Source organism: Salvia hispanica, chromosome 5 (assembly GCF_023119035.1).
Source record: "Salvia hispanica cultivar TCC Black 2014 chromosome 5, UniMelb_Shisp_WGS_1.0, whole genome shotgun sequence".
In the NCBI taxonomy this organism is placed as follows: domain Eukaryota; kingdom Viridiplantae; phylum Streptophyta; class Magnoliopsida; order Lamiales; family Lamiaceae; genus Salvia; species Salvia hispanica.
The window spans coordinates 39,962,372-39,981,845 of NC_062969.1; the positions used below are offsets into that span (position 1 = coordinate 39,962,372).

Genomic DNA, 19,474 nt, shown 5'->3' on the forward strand with positions numbered 1-19,474 from the left:
TTTTTTTTTTTGTAATTTTGTATAGGTCTGCCTTGTATGTTTGAGAAGTTAAATCATTTATAAGTGAATTGTGGTCCAATATATATGTGGATTATTGACGTTTTACATGACAGTGTTATGGATCGAGCCGCCATGAGACATAATGTGATATTTTTTTTTGTTCCCACCTAGATTATATTGGAAATGAGATTTAATTAGGTCAATGCAACAAGGACAATTTAGAAAATAATTGAATTTAACTAGGACAAATTTGTCATTGCATATTTATTTCTGATTTCATAACTTTCCTATCAAATAAAGTGGGCTTATTAGAAAAAAATTAACTAGGATATCAAACGTGTGTTATTAAAATCATATCTTTCCCTAACTTGATACTAAATCTTGGTCAGTAACTAACCTAGGCATATCCCGCACCACTTAACAAACAGGCCCTAAATAATATAGAAATTTCATTAATTAATTATATAATCTCATAGCAATCTTTATTCTCGTCTCACAACTCACAAGTCGCGTCTATATTTTATGCTATTTGCATTGCGTTTTTATTTTGTCAAATACCTCTGATTCAAGACTTCGATTTTGGGTCTTAGGATTTCTATTTTTATAGGATATTAGGGTTTGTAATTTTTTTAGTTAATTCCGATAACCTAAATTATGATAGGAATTGAATTCCTAAATTAGCTCTTAAATCCCTATAAATAGGAGAGGAGATCGACTTGGAATTTGATGAAAAGGAGGATAAATTCTGATAGGCTTCTATCTCTAGGTCGCCAATCTCCATCAAAAAATCAAATCATGAAGCATGATTTGTTTAGATTCCTACCATTAGAAATATTGTCTGATATCCTGTTGAGACTCTCCCTTCAAACCATTGCAACTTGCAAATGCGTTTGCAAACCATGGCTCAATCTGATCGAGAGTGCCGATTTTCTCAAGTCCCATCTTTCTAAATCCACACCCGCCCTAGTCGTCTCGATGCCCGCAACGGATTCAAACTGGTTCAATGTTTTCAAATTGGAAGACGAGCTCAAGCACAAGCATGATCCGATCACCAAGTTTGATTTCCCCCAAGCATCAACAATATATGGTTCCGCCAACGGTTTGCTTCTTCTCAAAAACCCATTTATCGATCATCTTTACGTATGCAATCCGATCACCCGTGAATTTGTCGAGATACGTGGGCCTCGCACCCGCCCTGAGGGAGACTGTTATGGATTTGGAGTGAGTAGAATAAGCGGACAATATAAGGTTGTCCATCTTAACCCTAGATACGGATGCCATGTATACACACTTGGAACGGGATCTTCTTGGAGAAGTGTTGAAGCCGCTAGCCCCTCGTTTAATTGCTGCGACGACCCCGTTGGTGCATTTGTTAATGGCAATCTCCATTGGTTAGTTACAGAACGTAGTTTGAAGATGCCTAATAATAAACGTAGTTTTATATGTTGTTTTGATGTTGAAACAGAACGTTTTAGCACCTTTTCCCCACCTGGAAGATATGGTAAGTTGCATGCTTTGGGGGATTGCCTGTGTTTTGTTGAAGAGAAGTATGGTTTAGCCATTTGGCTGTTTGAGGAATATAAGTGTTGGAGGAATGCATATGTCGCCTTGCAAGATTATCCATTTCTTTTGTATTATGCAGATGCATCCGATTATCTTCGGCCTATCAAAATTTACAGAAATCGTGACATGTTGATTTTGTGGAATAAGAATATCTTTTTATACTACTCCAACAAGAAGAAAAGTGTTAGAGAAATTGGTTTGTTTGGTAAAATGGATGATGATTGTTACTATATCAACTCCATTCATCTCACTCCAAGGTTACTCTCACTCAATAGAAATTTGGGCATGGAGAATGTAATGACATTTTAGTTTTGTACTATATTTCATTTTTTACCTTATCATGGGGTTGTAATTTACTTATGTTTGACTACTTTTATTTATTACTCCTTCCGTCCCACATAATTTTACGCAGTATTCCATTTTAGGTCGTCCCATATAATTTTACACACTTCACTTTTACCATTTTTGGTAGTGAACCTCATATTCTACTAACTCATTCCTACTCACATTTTATTATAAAACTAATACTTTAAAAGTAGGATCCACATCCTCCCAATTTTTTCAACTCACTTATCTTTAAATTTCTTAAAATCTGTGTCGGGTCAAAGTGGGTAAAATTATGTGAGACGGAGGGAGAAGCTATCACTCTGTGCAGAAAAGCAAAAAGTTATTGGTTGAAATAGAAGTGGGATCCAAATCACTAGTGATTAATTATGTTTAGTTGTGGGCATAACTAACTAAATAAATAATCTTAATAAAAAGAATAAACAAATACACGCGGCCATTGCTGAGCTCTGTTATTTCCACACAGCAATTTACTTCTTCGGTCGCTGTCTCTCTCTCGCCTCATCGAAGGTAATCTCCTCTCGTCTCTGTGAATGTAATGTGCCAATTTCTGCAAAAATCTGGTTTCTGAGTTTTACGCTATTTGCATTTCGTTTTTATTTTGTCAAATGCCTCTGATTCGAGACTTCGAATTTGGGGCTTAGGGTTTCTATTTTTCCGATTGTTCTAGGAGTATTAGTTTTCCAGATGGAGTAATTGTTTGTGGATATAGTTGTATGTTTTCGCTAATTTGACTGATTTGTTCTGTGTTAATCTTTATTGTGGAACAACAATGTGTAATCATTTCTTCAAGGTTACTTTTTTTTATATCGATGAGTGATGTGAAGATTATAATAGATTGGTAACTGGAGTATGATAAACTGTTTGTTGTTTGGTTTTTGGAGAATGAAATGATGATTATAATTGTTTGATAGCTCTTTCCAGTTAGCAGCTTTATAACTATGTTTTGAGCTTGAAATGATTTTGTTTCTTGACAAGATTAGGAAATCAAGCAAGCCATAGCTTATGATCCAAAAATGAATCAAGAACTACCATCAGAAATCGTTGCAGATATCCTTTTGAGGCTTCCTCTTGAAAACGTTGCAGCTTGCAAATGCGTTTGCAAACCATGGCTCAATGCAGCGGAGACTGACGATTTTGTCGAGTCTCATTTTTCTAAATCTGCTCCCGCTGCTCCTGTCCTTGTAGTCTCGATGCCGGGTACACATTCAAATTGGTTCAGTGTTTTCAAATTGGAAGACGAGCACAAACGCGATCCCATCATCAAGTTTGATTTCCCGCAAGCATCAACAATACAGGGTTCTGCCAACGGCTTGCTTCTTCTGGAAAATCCCTTTATTGATCATTTGTACGTATGTAATCCGATCACCCGTGAATATGTTGAGCTCCATGGGCTCCACACTCACCCGCGGGGGGACTGTTATGGATTTGGAGTGGGCAAAATAAGCGGACAGCATAAGGTTGTCTATCTTAATCCTAAATCCGGATGTCATGTGTACACTCTCGGAACAGGATCCTCGTGGAGACGCGTTGAAGCTGTCCCCTCGTTCAACCACTGCGACAAATCTGTTGGTGCATTTGTTAATGGCAATCTCCATTGGTTAGTTTCAAATGGGCAGGAGCGTGCTTATATTTGTTGTTTTGATGTTGAGACGGAATGTTTTAGCACCTTCTCTGCACCGGGTACAATTACCACGGGAGAGTTGTATGTTTTAGGGGATTGCTTGAGTTTTTGTGATATTGAACCATATGAAGATGATAACGTGATCTGGCTGTTGAAGGAATATGAACAGGCCGAGAAACGTTGGAGCGAAGTACATTTTATCTTGCAAGAAGAAGCTTGTTATGGTTATGGTGTCTACAACCACAATCATTTTCAGCCTATCAATATTTACCCAAATGGTGACATGTTAATTTTGTGCGATGAGAAACTGTTTACATACTACTGCAGCAAGGAGAGAACTGTTAGAGAAATTGGTTTGTTTGGTAAAAAGGATGATGATTGTTTGTATATCAACTCCATTCTTCTCACTCCAAATTTTCTCTCACTCAAAAGAAATTTAGGGATGGAAAATGTAATCTCATTTTAGTTGGAACATGTATTTTCTTTGACAGTGCGGTTTGTAATTTACTTTTGTAAACTATATTAACTATTTTAAATCGTTTAGTTAAATTGTTTGTGCGGTTACAAAATTAGTTTGTTTGGTGAACTGGGTGATGATTGTTGTTACTATATCAAGTCTACTTTTCATATCTACAATTTTTCTGAATCTCGTTTTAGTTTGTATACATTTTTTTTGTTGTTGTAATTTACTTAAAGTCAAGCTCCCCTTTTGCCTTTGCTCTTGAGGGTCAATCTCCGTCCGCCAACTAACAAAATCGATAAAATGGAAGAAATTCGAGTGAAGGGAAAGGAAATGAATTCCACTTTTGCTTTACAGAGACGGAATCTAAAAATAGATGCATTTCTGAATAGTCTTATCTAATGAATATCAACGAGAATCAAGACGCAAAATATCTCTCATTTTCCCCTCGAATAGATTGTTTTTTTTTTTTTTTGTTTCCATTTCCAAAGGGCTCTTGCTGTGTTGGTTTGAATAGGGCACCAATCCTTTCAACCAAGTACCGACAGGTATCATACCCCCCAAAACAACGTTCTCTTTCGACGAAGCAGGCTAGGTTAGCCGAAAGATGGTTATCAGTTCAAGAATGCAAGGTGCCCCTGTTTTTTTAGGGTAAGATGGGGTAGAGAAAATGCCTCGAGCCGATGTTCGAGCACCAGGCGCTACGGCGCCGAAGTAACCCACGCCATACTCCCAGGAAAAGCTCGACTTCCCGAAAATGGAAATTCTTGATCAGTGGAGGAACACCCTTTTTGTCCAAGGCCTTTCAACCAATCGATTGGACCCCGGAGAGCTGCTTTTGCTAAAACTCAAGCTGTTTCTTGAAAATTTGTTTCACGTATAAAACTTTGAGTATTGAGAGACGCTCTTATTATGCCAGGAAAAAAAAAATCGAATCTAATGCAAAACCAAAATACTAGGACTATTCTTAAAAAAAATATATGTAATTGTTAGCAAAGTTGTTTAAAATCAATAAATTTATCTTGAGGCCAATACTAAGCCTAAACCCATATTTTTCATCAAACTCATCAGTGAAATACTTACATTTGATTATTTGCATATAAATTTAATTTAGATTTATTCGTTTGTGTAGATTGCTTGAAAATATATAAGGAAAAGAAAAAAATAACTAAAATAACTAAAAATTAAATAAAACCCTCTGTTATTTCCAAAGAGTAAAATTAAGTAAAACCCTCTGCTGTTATTTCCAAAGAGTAAATTTACTTCGGCCGCTCTCTGTGCGGAGAGGATCTCCTCCCGTCTATGTGTGCTTATATCTGCAAAAACGAGCTCTCAAATGTATGATTTCTGATTATTATGTTATTGAATTACGTTTTTATTCTGTCAAAACAAATTATGTTTTTCAGCTCACCGTTTGGTTTTGGGTTTTAGGGATTCTAATATCTTTTTACATTTTTGTATTAGTTTTCCAAATTTATAGCTTTATATCTATGTTTTGAGCTTGAAAGGGTTTATTTTTAGGAAATCAAACAAGGCCTAGCTTATGATCCAAAAATGATGCAAGACCTACCACCAGAAATCATCACAGATATCCTTTTGAGGCTTCCTCTTGAAAGCATTGCAGCTTGCAAGTGCGTTTGCAAACCATGGCTCAATGTGATCGAAACTGACGATTTTGTCAAGTCTCATCTTTCTAAATCTGCTCCCGCCCTAGCTGTCTCGGAGGGTGCACAACGGTTCAATGTTTTCAAATTGGAAGACGAGCATGATCTCGTGTATGAGCAGGAACACGATCCCATCATCAAGTTTGATTTCCCTCGAGTATCAAGAATATGTGTTTCTGTCAACGGCTTGCTTCTTCTGAAAGATTATTTTGTCAATCACCTTTATGTATGTAATCCAGTCACTCGTGAATTTATTGAGCTCCGTGAGCCCCACGATCTCCCTTGGGGTGATTGTTATGGATTTGGTGTGGGAAAAATTAGTGGAAAACATAAGGTCGTTCGTCTTCATCCTAAATCCGGATGTCATGTATACACTCTTGAGACAGGGTCCTCGTGGAGACGTGTTGAAACTCCCCCCTCGTTTAGTGACTGGTATAGTTATGATAGTGCATTTGTTAATGGCAATATCCATTGGATAGTTTCAGATAAGAAGCATCATATTTGGTGTTTTGATGTTGAGACAGAATGTTTTAGCATCTTCTCCGCACCTATTGAAGCTATTACTGGAAAGTTGTATACTTTGGGAGATTGCTTGTGTTTTTATGATGTTGAAGGACTTGAGGAAGATAATGTGATCTGGTTGTTGAAGGAATATGAACAGGTTGAGAAACGTTGGACTATGGTAGACATTATCTTGCAAGAAGAAGCTTTTCATGGTATAGTTGCCTTCAATTATTTTCACCCTATCAAACTTTACACAAATGGTGACAGGTTACTTTTATGGAATGAGAAGCGCTTTAAATACTACTGCGACAAGGAGAGAACTGTTAGAGAAATCGGTTGGTTTGGTGAATTGGAAGATGATGGTGAGCATATCATCTGCATCACTCTCACTCCAAGTTTTCTTTCACTCAAAAGAAATTTGGGTATGGAAAATGTAATGTCATTTTAGTTTGAACATATATTTTCTTATCTTGTCTTTGGTGGTGTTGTTTACTTATGTCACTATTTAAAAATCATTTTGCTATAATTAGTTGTTTGTTGAATTACATAATTTAGTTTGTTTCATTATTTGCATATCAATTTGATTTAGATTTATTCGCATGTGAAGATTGTTTGAAAATACATACGGTGCATAGTATGATGGACAATTATAGGTAAATGTATTGAAAAAGATAGATATGGACAGAAAAAAAGTGATATTAAATATTAATAGTGAATGCCACTTAGTTTTAAATATAGCGGACTACACAAGTTTAAGCAAAATTAATATATATAACGAGGTAAGAAACAAAAAGTGAGTAAGTTTATTGTTAGAGTAGAGAATGAGAGTTACTTCAATATATTATAAAAATATAAATTTATTATTCCCTCTTTTTGGCATTAGAAATTTCATTTAAATTCGACATGAATTTTAAGAAATATAATAAAAAAAGTAGATGCAAATGCAATAGAATGTGAGATCCATTTTTATATATTAGTTAATAAATAAAATATAAATGAAATTAGTTAATGAAATATCAAAAATCTACCTAGCATTTTTTTTATAGTAGGATGTGCATGCTACTTTAAAAATCTACCTAGTATTAATGGATATTCTTAATTAAAGACGGACTAAAATAGTAAACCAGAATTCTCTGACGGCGGATGGAGCAAGTATTTTTATTGACAATCTAAATTATAGTAAAAGTAAATGCATTGGTTGTGGACGGAAATTAGTCATAGTATTAAAAAGAATAATGACCAAACTTTCAAAAAGTTGGGTTTTCCCACGAACTTTAAAATTGACAAACAATATCATGAACTTTATCCCGGTTTGTTTTATTCCACGTATGAAAAAATTTCCACAAATAATATTATGATACAATTTTTTTTCATAATTTCTCGACAACAATTTCGAGAGCTTCAAGTTTTTCAATCTTTGAAGATAGTTTTTCTTGAAGCACACCCTCCAAAATTGTTCTTCAATCCACTAAAATAACATAAATTTTTCATTCGTGAGAAAAAACAAACCCGAGGTAAAGTTCGTGATATTAAATGTCAATATTCTTATTAAAAACCATTTGAATGCTACTTTTCTCAAAAATTCAATATACTACGTGAAATTCAGATCCGGCCCAGATCTGTATTACAAAGACCCGGCCCAAATCCTGTAAAAGATCCGACCCAATATTCTTACTGTATAGTTCAGTCAATATTTAATATTTTAAATACTATATTTAAAATAACAAAATAAATTAAATAAAAATAAAAAGAAATTGCAAATCCTTATAGAGAGAGTGCAGGAATGAAGCTCGACGACGATAGAAGTTACCTCTGAACTACAAAGCACCAATTTTACATTAAATTCTCACGCAGAACACACACTGGCATATACATACACTTATGCTGTGTATCTATCACCCTCCATATTCATATTTTTTTGAAATGCTTTGATTAATTCATGTAATCTAGGGCACAAATTGTCCCTCTGCTTTGACTTGAGGTACCTTGTGCATCAAAGCCAAAACCCTAATTCCGCGACCTCAGATTGCAATTCATTCCCGCCTAACCGTAATTGAGGTAATATTTTTGCACTCTTAGCTCCGGAGCCCCAGAATTATGAGCTCTGCGCAAGTTCCTTCCAGCCCTAGAAATTTTCCGCCCAATTTATTGATTGAATTAGGGGTTTAAAATTGGGGGAAATAGCATGGAGTTGCCGATTACGTCTTTCTTTACATGCATTTTGCTTGTATTGGAGTGAGGGCTTGCGGTGTTTAGTTGTGGCATAATATGCGAGCTTGTCCAACTATTGACATTCAAGTAGTTATCATTTAAGTGTGTTGCATGCTGAATGAGCTGAATTTTGCTTTCTGTGCGTTCGTTTTTATTGTTCCGGAGCTGCAGTTGTTTGTTTGTGAAACTTTGAACATGGGAGGATGGATAATATGGTCTGTTGGGTTAGCATTGTGAAGATTTTAGTTGATGCATACCTCTTTTGAACACATATGCATCCTTTTGAGCGTGTGTTGAACCGACTTGGGAGCCAAATGGCACCCAAGAGCCTGGTTATGATAATGGTTAAAGGAATCCAGGTTGGAGTTAGTGGCTCAGCAATGTGCCATATGGCATTGATTTAATGCCTACCATCACCTTAGTTAGGTAACGGAAAATGCACATTTAATATCACTTATGGCACTTTTCATCTCGAAGTTCTGCTCAGTAGGTGTTCTGGAATCCTTTTTTTATCTGTGATTAGCAGGGGATGGTATTGACCCTTTTCTGTTCTTCTGAATATTAGGACATATGTGATTATGCTTCTTGGCTCTATGCCTGTTTGTGTCGCGTGGATTTTGAGCATATGGATGTATGTGCTTTTTCAGTGTATTCTTTTCATTAACTATCAATATCTTTTACCCTTTTTCAGTAGGAATTATTATCCTTGTTATGCATGGGATGCAGTTCAGCACATGTTCGCATAGTCAATGCCGAAGTTGATTCTATGGGAGGTGTTGTTGAGGGCGGAGTTGGAATTGCTATCAAATCTTCTCCACATAAAGTAGCAATCGAGAAGGTTCAAGTGGAGCTCAGGTAATGCTTTTATGTTGGTTTACTTTTATATGAGGTGAACTATGAGATCTTATTGTCATCTTCTGATCATTATGATTTTTTTGCTTGACAGGCAAGAATGTGGTGTTCGGGATGAAAGGAGAAGAGAATTGGAATTTCTTGAGAAGGTATGGTGATTAACTTTATTTCCTTTACTAAATACTAGTTCTTTGTGGAGTGATTGATTTTTTTTCTTCCTGTTTTCAGGGTGGAAACCCCTTAGAGTATGATTTTGGTACTGTTGCCTCAGTTAGTGTTCAGTCTACTTCAGTCACCAACCAAAATGCTGACCAGTTTGTGACCAGGTACCTTTTTCGGATGCTTTTATAATTTATGTAATCTGGCTTCCAATTCAGTTTTCCTATTTGCTCAGATTTTTGTTGTGCATTATAGTGAAGCAAAAGGCAGTCTTGCATTTACAGCATCACCTCGTCGAGACTCTGTTGAGAGCTGTGGTAGACCGGGGACAACTCTTTGTGACCCTAATAGTGCTGATAATCTCTTGTTATTTGAAGCTGAAAATGAATTTTCTGAAGGTAGTAGGAGTCGTAGGAGTAGTGTTAAGCAATCTGATCAATCGTTCCAAATGGACGTGGGTCTCAAAACTCGGGAACAAGGGGATTCAGCTACTTTTTCTCTTCCTAGAAAAGCATATAAGAGAAGGAACAGATCTTGGCCCAATCGTGATGGAGCTAGGTTGAGTTCTACTTCTACTGATGTAAATCCTGCTCAGGGGCTTCACGAAACTCCCCTACCATTTCGTCATGTCCCCAAGGATGTTGAAGTATTGTCGTCTGATGCGAATAATCAAAATATAAGGTCAAATCTGAATTCAAAGCCTACAAGCCCAAGTAATGATATTCTTCCTAAGGCTGTAGCAACAGATTGCGAGGCTATTGGGTTGGATGAGCTGAGGCCTTCTAAATCAACAAAGGACCAGGTACAAGGTGTTTCCTTGGATACTGCATCAGATGTTATTGCTAACCAACAATCACTTTTAGTGGTTGCAGACACTCGTAAGCAGATAGATTCTAATGAGCCTGAAGCAATCAAGACTGTAGAAATGGCTTCTGCAGCTATTGTGTGTCAGCCAAGTGCAACTACTTTAAAAGTTGAGAATCAATCTAGTTCATGCCAGACTAATGATTTTAGCAGAAAGATAGGGGATGATACCATCACTGACATTCATCGGAACAATGATAGTGAAATGTGTACTGTAGTGGGAAATCTTGACTCTAACGGGAATCCTAAAAATCAATATCCACAAGATGGGACCACTGTTCCAGAAAGTGACAAGTTTGGAAAAGAGACAAATGATACTGAAGAAAATAACAGCTCTGCTTTTACCAACAACGAGTCCGCTTCTGCTCGTCATAGTAAGCCGGATGAAGATTCTTTACTCGCCCCAAATGAATTAGATCAAGTGGAATCTTCATTACAAGACAAGGTGAAAGATCAAGGTACCAGCGAGGGCATGGTTGCTCCTGTCACCTCTCAATTAGAATCTGGAGTGAAACCCACTGTTCTTTTGGTTGATGATTCAGGACAGCCTAAAGAAAGGCATCAGGAAACTTTTGATCCCTCAAAATCAGAGCTGCCTGACTTTGCATTCTCAAATAGGGTTTCTACTATTTCCACTGAGGCTCAAACTTCTCCTGGGTCAGACTCAAAATTGGAAAGCAGTGTTGATGAAGATTCAGTATTGAAAGAAGCACAAATTATAGAGGTTATCCTACAAGTATTTGTGTCATCTATATGTGCCTGAAGAGTATCTTACTTCATTTGTTTGTAAACAAAAGGATCTAATATAATTTGTAAACAGGCCAAACGCAAGAGAATTGCAGAATTGTCTGTTGTTACATCGCCAGTAGAGATTTCCCAAAAATGTCATTGGGATTATGTACTTGAAGAAATGACGTGGTTGGCTAATGATTTTGCACAGGTTTGTCTTCATGAGTAGATCTTTATTCGCAGTGCTGATATCTACATGTTCCGCTGGAAAACTGTCTTAAAAGTTTTCATAAATATTCATTTTGTAAACCTTCATGTATTGCATCTTCTCATGTAGGAGCGTATTTGGAAACTAGCCGCTGCATCTCAAATATCTTACCAAGTTGCTGTCGTTTCTCATTTGAGAAAACAAGAAAGCCGTCCGGGCCTGGATGCAAAGAGAGTTGCCCATACCTTGGCTAAAGCCGTCATGGAATTCTGGCACTCAATAGAATTGCAAGCTCATGTATGAACCTGAACTTTTATTGCTTCACCGCGCCGATCCCTTTTACTGTTTATTGTGCGTCAAACTCTATGTATTTCCTAGTTGATTGGTGCTTGATATCTGTTAAAGATGTGAAGCAATCATTGATCCATGTCTTCCACAATGAGTTAAATTCATAAACTAGGTGATCATATGGTTTTATCATTGCATTACTATATTCCTTAGCTTTTCTGGTACGTCTATCAGCTTTTGCTGCATTTTCAGGCACAGACCAGTTGTGGTTAATTCAGCACCTTTACCAGGAATCAATGGCTTCAAATTAAATATACATGCTGATTTTATTTTTAATTATGTAATTTGGTGATTCGCAGGAGACAAGCAAAGAACAGGAGCAGCATTGCCGAAACAACGGGGCACTTTCAATCCGGGCTTATGCAGTCAGTTTCTTGAAATGTGATAAACCAGATGTTTTCTATAACCAAGCAGAGGTGCCAGTAACACCGGATAGAATATCCGACTCTGGAATAGACCTTTCATGGGATGATAGTTTGACCGAAGTATGGATCATGACACAACATCTCTGTATATTTGTTTTCATGAGAATTTTTCCTCTCCTCTATCACCCCTTCAACTCTTGCATATCCTGTCTCCCAGTTAGTTATAGTATAATATTTTCGTAAATGTAATCAACTGGCCGTGTTTACGTATCTACTTATTATGTTACCTAATTATTATCCAGGAGAACCTTTTCTACACAGTAGCCCCTGGAGCTGTGGAGGCCTACAGAATGACAATTGTTTCTCATTTGGCTCAGTATGAGGTAAGCTTTTTTGCCGAAGCTGTTTACTTTTTATATCATTAATCATCATTTATATTTTTCTGCTTGCTTCATGGTTTGAAATTTGTTTAATTCCTTTAAAGGGGGTGGTTTATTTACCACATTTTTGCCATCTCTCTTCAATGGTCTATTAGTGATAAGTGAATAATGAATATTACATGAAGAATATCTTAAACTTTTTTTAGCCTTTTGGTGGCTGGCCTTCCTAATATTCAATTTTATGAACTATCCAAATTACTCCTCAGAGAATTGGGAGTTCTGCGCAAGAGGAAGTGGAGACGTTTGCTTGTGATGCTGCAGCAGGCAAATCTTATTCAATTTCTGCTTGTTTTCTACTGTAACTTCTGATTATGATTTGACTGGAAGTTTTTTCTACTGCAGACATTGAATCTCATTATAATGAGTATGATGAGGATGAGGGAGAAACAAATATTTATAGCATGCCGATGGCCTTTGATAGTACCAAATCTTCAAGATATGGCCAAAAGAAGCGCAGACATTTAGTGCAAGCATATGGTGCAAGGCCATATGAACTGGGCTCTGATCTGCTCCCTATGCAGTCTTCGGAGAATAGATTAGTAGCTCCACAGTTTGCTATACTGGCAAAACGACCAGGCAGCAATATTAATGTGTCAATTCCTACCAAACGGATGCGAACTGCATCCCGGAGAGTTATCAGTCCTTTTGGTGTAGGGGCATCTGGATGCATCCAGGCTCCAAATAAAACAGATGCTTCAAGTTGTGATACAAATTCATTTCAGGATGATCAGACCACCGTGCGTGGTGGATACGCTGTTCCAAATAGCTTGGAAGTTGATTCAGCTGGGGAATTTGAAAAGCAATTACCAAATGACTATGCCGAAGTATCAACAAAACCAAAGAAGAAGAAAAATGCAAAGCATCTGGTACACTATAACGCGCACAGTGTATTATAATCAATCTTGTGAATGTCTCAATTATTGAGCTTTGATATTTGGTGCAGAATTCAACATATGAACAGAGATGGCCAATTGATTCTAGCTTTCAAAATGAACAGGTGAATCAATTTATGTCAGTGATGTCAGCTCTTTTTAGCTTGTCTGTTCAAAGTAATCCCGTTGTTGCACTTCATCTTATGATTAGGCGTTTATTTTTCCTTTTCTTCTTTACCATTTGATTGCTTAAAACATAGGAGAACATGGAGAAGTTAGATGTTATGCCTGAAAAATATGTAGGCTGACTTCTGTTATTTTATAAGATTATTATTATAACATTGATTGGTATAATTGTTAAGATATGCAAATCTTATTGGATTGTCATCTGAGCACTATGCAGCCTGACAGGATATGTAATTATGTAGTATGATTCTATCTACCAGAAGGTGTAGAAATCTTTATACAACACAAACTTTGTACAAATGCTTTACATTGAAATTTCTTGCATGAGTGTTTACTTTCTGGGCATTTCTGTTGTATATCATATGTTTCATTTGTCTCTATCTTGTCCTCAGTTTCATAGGGATCTTTATCAAAAGAGGACTGAGATTAATCAGCCCGATTCAAATGGAAATAATGGTAAAGATCCCCTTGTTAAAGACATTAATGTATTTGTAGATACTACACACTTTCTCATCCATTTATGTCTCTCTTATAAAGGGTTACTGGGTCAACACATTGCAAAGAAGCCGAAGCTTATGCGGCAATCACAAGATAACACTTTTGACAGTATCCCACCAAGTGCGCTGTCCGTTCCTTCACCAGTGGGCTCCCAAATGAGTAATATGTCCAATCAAAACCAATTTATTAGAATGCTTAGTGGTCGCGACCGGGGTAGGAAACCTAAATCTTTGAAGGTATGCATGCAGATTGTCAATGCCTTTTTCTTGTTCCACCATTTTACATCCTGATACAACAGCATGTAGTGCCAACTCTAACTTAAGGCCTTTCATTTCTTTCAGATGCCATCTGGCCAATCGGGTTCAGGAAGTTTGTGGTCACTCTTTGAGGACCAGGTTGGTCTATTGTAGTATTAATATGCATGTTTTAGTATACAGATTTTTTTGTTCAGAAGCATGACAGTAACACAAATTTATTATTTAATTATGTTAGGCCCTTGTTGTCCTAGCACATGACCTAGGGCCCAACTGGGAGCTTGTAAGTGATGCTTTTAACAGCACTTTGCATTTCAAGGTAGGGTATTCAAAGATTCTCATTATCTCATGCATCTTTCTCAAGAAAACCTTTTGTAGTTGATAGTATTAATTATCTCCTTGTTTCACATGATTAATTTTTTTAAGCAGTGTATATTCCGCAAAGCTAAAGAATGCAAGGAGCGGCATATATCCCTTATGGATAGAGGTTCTGGTGATGGGGCTGATAGTGCTGATGACTCTGGGTCTTTGCAACCTTATCCATCTACATTACCTGGAATTCCAAAGGTAAAGTGCCATTTCGCTACTCCTTGTTTGCATTGGTAGTCTAATTGTGATTACCGTGTATATATCATCTCAAATCCTTTCTATTGCCATGCATCTTATTACTTGCAGGTGTTAATCATTTTCTGTTAGCGTGTTATGCAGGGAAGTGCCAGGCAGTTGTTTCAACGTTTACAGGGGCCAATGGAAGAAGATACTCTTAAATCTCACTTTGAGAAGATAGTTGTGATTGGACAGAAACAAATTTATCGGAAAACTCAGGTATTTCCATGAATTATGATACATTTCTTAGTGAATCATTTAAAGACAACTAGAATGTGAACATGGGGTGACATTCAAAATATTTATCATAGTGTCCGGTTGGAATTTTAGTCGACACCCTTGGCTGAGTTATAGCATAATTTGGTCTGTTTTAAATTGTTCTCTTCTATTATGCTTTGTTATGGGATAATACATAACTACGAATGCTTAATCAACTTTACTCATTTAATTATTCATTGTTGTAATTCAAACAATTCTTCTTAATTAGTGCAACTATTTGCTATGTTTTTTCATTTATTTTCCTTGATCTATCTGTTTTATGATTTTTTAATAAAGTACAATTACTTTTAAGAATGATAACCAGGATCCAAAGCAATTCCAGCGACCTCACACCTCTCACATGATTGCTCTTTCTCAAGTGTGTCCAAATAATCAAAATGGAGGCACCGTTCTAACGTAAGCCAAGCAACTAAGTTGTTTCTGTGTCTTTTCATGTTTTGCAATTATGCCATTTGTATGCTGAAACTGAATACCCTGTATAAAAGTAATAATTGGAACTCACTCTTACATATTCCACAACCTTGTTTCTTTGAAGGCCTCTAGATCTGTGCGATGCAAACCTTTCTGGGCCTGATGTAGTTCCTCTTGGGTATCAAGGGGCACTTTCTAGTGGATTGGCTATTCCTAATCAGGCTACAACGACTCAAACGCTTCCTGCATCTGGTGCCACCGCTGCATTACAGGGAGCATCACATATGACTGGCAATAATTTATCATCCTCACCGGGTCCTCTTAATACATCTACGAGGTAAATATTAAGGACTTGAAATTTTACAGTTGATTTTGTTATTTTCTAAGGCCACATTCTTTTGTTTCTGTAGGGATGCTAGATATGGACTTCCCAGGTCTGGATCATTGCCTGCTGAAGAACATCAGAGGATGCATCTCTACAATCAAATGATAACTGGTAGAAACATACCACAATCCAGCATCTCTGCTCCTGGAGCCGTTCCAGGACCTGATCGTAGTGCTCGTATGCTTTCTAGTGGCAATGGCATGGGTATGATGTCAGGTGCTAACAGAAACATGCCTATAGCAAGGCCTGCAGTGCAAGGAATTCCTTCATCATCTATGGTTAATTCTGGCACTGCAGTTTCCCCGGGTTTGTCATCCGGAAATATGCACACTGGGGTAGGTGCTGGTCAGGGAAGCTCAATTGTCAGACCTAGTGAAGCTTCGAACATCCAGCGGGTAAGCTTTGGACATATTATACACTTACAAACCTTATCTCGTTTTTGTCTTTCTTTCTATGCCTTTGATAATGTATGATTCTTTGGTCACTGGCGTTGCAGCCTGGCCAGAGCCAAGATCCACAGAGGCAAATGATGGCGTCTGACCTCCAGACGCTTGGCAACAGTCCAGGAGTGTCTCACGTTGGTGGATTAAGTTCCTCTTTTACTAACTCGACGACTTCACCGCCTGTGCCATCTCACCCTCTTCATCATCAACCACCCCATCCGATATCTCCACAGCAGCCTCAAGTTCTCAGTCCTCACCAGTCACATTTTCAAGGACCAGCAAATCATGCTCCCAACAACCAGCAGCAAGCCTATGCATATCGTTTGGCCAAAGAGAGGCAGCTGCAACATCGTTTTCTGCAGCAACAGCACCAGCAGCTGCCACAACAGTTTGCTTCCTCAAATTCTGTGATGTCGCATGTGCAGTCGCAGACTCAACTTCCTGTATCGGCACCTCCAATGCTAAACAGTCCACAAGCACAACCCCAGACAAGTTCTCCAACGGTACCACTTTCTCCATCGACACCCGTTCCTTCGATGAATACAATGCCTCAGCACCAGCAGAAACCTCAAATGCCAACTCAAGGAGTTTCACGAAATGCTCAGTCTGGTGGAAGTGGTTTAAACAATCAGACGGGTAAGCAACGGGCAAGGCAACCACATCAGCCTTCACAAGCTAATAGGCAACATCCTCAGCAGCGACAGCAGTTACAAGCTCAGCAACAAGCTAAGGTCAAGGGAGCTGGTAGAGGGATGCAGCAGAATATCTCAACTGATGTCGTCTTACCAAATGGAGTTTCGACAATTCCTGGGAACCAATGTTTGGAGAAAGCAGAACCTGTCACCAGCTCTATGCAAAGTCAAGGTTTGTCTACTGGTTCGGCACAAAATGCTGTGCAACCATCAAGGCAATACATGGCTTCACAATCCAATCAAGCCCTACCCCAGCAAAAGATGTATTCAGGCCAACCAACGCCTCAGCCCGATAATAGCAGTCAAAGTCATGGTCCTTCTGCTTCTCCTTCTGTTTCGTCTGCTCCCCAGCAGTCCAGTTCATCTGTGGCTGTTGCTGGGCCAAACAACCAAACACCATCTCACCAGACGTTTTTGAATCAAAATCAACCAGCTCTTCAGAGACTTGGTCAACCAATTCGCCAGATTATGCCCAACCCATTAAGTAAACCCCATGGTAGATATTCTAATGTCAATCATCATCCAGCAAGTGGCTCTGCTGGAACGGATGCAATGACAACACCACCTCAGATTTCTAACATCGGTTCAAATGCAGTTCCAGTTGTTTCACAGCCAAGTTCTCATAAGTGGCATGCTTCCGAACCATTAGTGGATTCGAATTCATTAAATTCACCCCAAAGTTTGGTCTCTATACCGTCTAACTCAAGTGATCCTGTGCCGCAAGAAGCCCAAGGGCTTGGCCCGAGACCACCTTCCAGATTGCCCATAGCTAGGCATGACACTAATGCACAAAGGCAACAGCTACAGCAATCACTACAGGCTCCCTCTCCGGCACCCCAACCTCAGCAGCACCAACAGCCACTGCAGCCGCTACATTCTCAGCAGCAGGCACAGCTTCTCCAAGCAGGGAGTGGCAATATGTATGGTAGGTCAAGCGACACTAGATTGGAATGAATGAAGGCCACTCAACACATAGGTGCAACAAATATTGGTCATGACTCGTGCCCATATTGGGTTAACATTTCCTTGCGATAGCAGTGTACAGGTATGATATCTCAGTATCATTCATGCATTTTCCTTGACTATGAGATATTTGTTTCCTTGACTAGACTATATCTGAAACTTAAGTATTCAAATGCAAAGAAAGAAAAGAAAAAAGCTAGTGAGTTTCTCCTTAACTGGGTTTTGCATTTTGTTCAGAGAAGCCCATGGGCACTGAAAGAGCAAGGTAAAGATAACCGCTGATCGATGGTATGACTTCTCAGCAAACTGGAAACATTCTCATTGATCAAAATTCCTGTTAGTGTGCTGTGTAAATTATTTAGACAAATAGGGGTAGATGTACAGTATGTCTCACATCTCCTTTAGGTACTGTCGATTATTTTTTAGTGCTAACGCATGTGTAGATCAGTCATGTATAATTGGCCGTAACACTTAGGAGCTCGTTGTTATTTTGCTTATATGGCCGAAGGCTGTGAAAATTTTGTGAACATTAGTCTCTCCTTGTGTATTCACTAAACCGCAATTTGTCCAAAATAGTTCCCACCAGCTAAATTGATTAATCTTATTGCTCATATCACCAGGCATCACATCAGCCGATGAGATGGAATATGTCAATGCACTGCGTGGATATGTCTGACGTTGTTAGGATTACGCCTTAGGATTATGGTGATACGGGGTTATGCTATATTGAGATTGGGATTGGGATTGGGATTCTAGAGTTGATGAACAGGGATTATGCTAAGAAATAGTAGTACTACTCTCTTCGTCCCCTAAAAGTAGAATTTTTTTCCTTTTTAGTCCATCCCCTAAAAATAGAAACTTTCCTTTTTTTAGGAAATTTCTTTCTCACTGATAAGGTGAGACTCATTATCCACTAACACACTTTCTTTCTATCTCTCTTACTTTATCAATTTTGTATTAAAATAAGTACTGTTTAAAATGTTTCTATTTTTAGGGGATGAGGGGTATGTGTTTACTTCATTGGTTGACATAAAATTTGTTATTTTGAGCTAAAAAAAGGGGGGGAAATTTTGGTAAGCAAAGAGAATTCTGAAAAAAGACCTTTTAAGGTGTGATTTCATACAAGAAAAATATAATTCTGTTTGAAATATTTCGGATTGAATCAATACAATCGAAAATCTGTTTACAATCATATTTCATCTTTTGGAAAAAGTTAATTTTAGATAGTAGCAAATACACCAAAAATTGGTTTCCTTAATCATACATTCAAAACCCTGTATATATACCAAAATCCTAGAATCCTGAAAACAAATTTATCCTTCTAAATATGCATTTAATTGCTCGAATCTTTAATGTGCAAAAACGCATGGCATTTCTCTACTATCACAAAAGAGACCAAAAAGATGAATGGAAAATATTGTATTCATTGTTCACCAAATGCCAAAAACAGAAAATCAATTACCTTTCTAAGAACTAAATCACAAAGCAGAGGAAAAAAGAAAAACTATATAAGTTGGATTAGAAGTTAAAGCCTCAGCATCCATACTTC

The 19,474-nt window shown here is 37.8% G+C and overlaps 3 protein-coding genes across 17 annotated transcripts; all 3 read left to right on the top strand.

Annotated features, from left to right (window-relative positions):
- The first annotated feature begins 2,321 nt into the window (after nucleotides 1-2,321).
- Nucleotides 2,322-4,081, top strand: LOC125187009 (F-box protein At1g47340-like). 2 transcript variants are annotated; one of them, XM_048083509.1, is made up of 2 exons: nucleotides 2,322-2,418; nucleotides 2,892-4,081. In XM_048083509.1, the coding sequence occupies exon 2, from the start codon at nucleotides 2,925-2,927 to the stop codon at nucleotides 3,996-3,998; it is 1,074 nt and encodes a 357-aa protein (XP_047939466.1). In that variant the 5' UTR covers nucleotides 2,322-2,418; nucleotides 2,892-2,924; the 3' UTR covers nucleotides 3,999-4,081. The 2 variants fall into 2 exon arrangements, with proteins under 2 accessions (XP_047939466.1, XP_047939467.1); XM_048083510.1 differs by having other exon boundaries at nucleotides 2,365-2,418; nucleotides 2,887-4,081.
- Nucleotides 4,082-5,278: 1,197 nt separating this feature from the next.
- On the top strand, nucleotides 5,279-6,686 carry LOC125191138 (F-box protein At5g65850-like). 3 transcript variants are annotated; one of them, XM_048088615.1, is made up of 3 exons: nucleotides 5,279-5,330; nucleotides 5,514-6,372; nucleotides 6,428-6,686. In XM_048088615.1, the coding sequence occupies exons 1-3, from the start codon at nucleotides 5,295-5,297 to the stop codon at nucleotides 6,595-6,597; spliced, it is 1,065 nt and encodes a 354-aa protein (XP_047944572.1). In that variant the 5' UTR covers nucleotides 5,279-5,294; the 3' UTR covers nucleotides 6,598-6,686. The 3 variants fall into 3 exon arrangements, with proteins under 3 accessions (XP_047944572.1, XP_047944574.1, XP_047944571.1); XM_048088617.1 differs by having other exon boundaries at nucleotides 5,514-6,088; XM_048088614.1 differs by having other exon boundaries at nucleotides 5,514-6,686.
- A 1,227-nt stretch (nucleotides 6,687-7,913) lies between these two features.
- LOC125187351 (chromatin modification-related protein EAF1 B-like) lies at nucleotides 7,914-18,855 on the top strand. 12 transcript variants are annotated; one of them, XM_048083923.1, is made up of 24 exons: nucleotides 7,914-8,218; nucleotides 9,063-9,226; nucleotides 9,318-9,372; nucleotides 9,452-9,549; nucleotides 9,638-10,970; nucleotides 11,067-11,186; nucleotides 11,313-11,480; nucleotides 11,831-12,016; nucleotides 12,199-12,279; nucleotides 12,543-12,600; nucleotides 12,679-13,202; nucleotides 13,280-13,333; nucleotides 13,787-13,850; nucleotides 13,932-14,128; nucleotides 14,234-14,287; nucleotides 14,385-14,465; nucleotides 14,573-14,713; nucleotides 14,855-14,971; nucleotides 15,324-15,427; nucleotides 15,567-15,779; nucleotides 15,853-16,222; nucleotides 16,324-18,007; nucleotides 18,163-18,213; nucleotides 18,546-18,855. In XM_048083923.1, the coding sequence occupies exons 2-22, from the start codon at nucleotides 9,087-9,089 to the stop codon at nucleotides 17,914-17,916; spliced, it is 5,751 nt and encodes a 1,916-aa protein (XP_047939880.1). In that variant the 5' UTR covers nucleotides 7,914-8,218; nucleotides 9,063-9,086; the 3' UTR covers nucleotides 17,917-18,007; nucleotides 18,163-18,213; nucleotides 18,546-18,855. The 12 variants fall into 12 exon arrangements, with proteins under 12 accessions (XP_047939880.1, XP_047939882.1, XP_047939889.1 ...); XM_048083925.1 differs by having other exon boundaries at nucleotides 18,168-18,213; XM_048083932.1 differs by lacking the exon at nucleotides 18,546-18,855 and having other exon boundaries at nucleotides 16,324-17,458; nucleotides 17,558-18,007; nucleotides 18,163-18,524.
- Nucleotides 18,856-19,474: the final 619 nt, after the last annotated feature.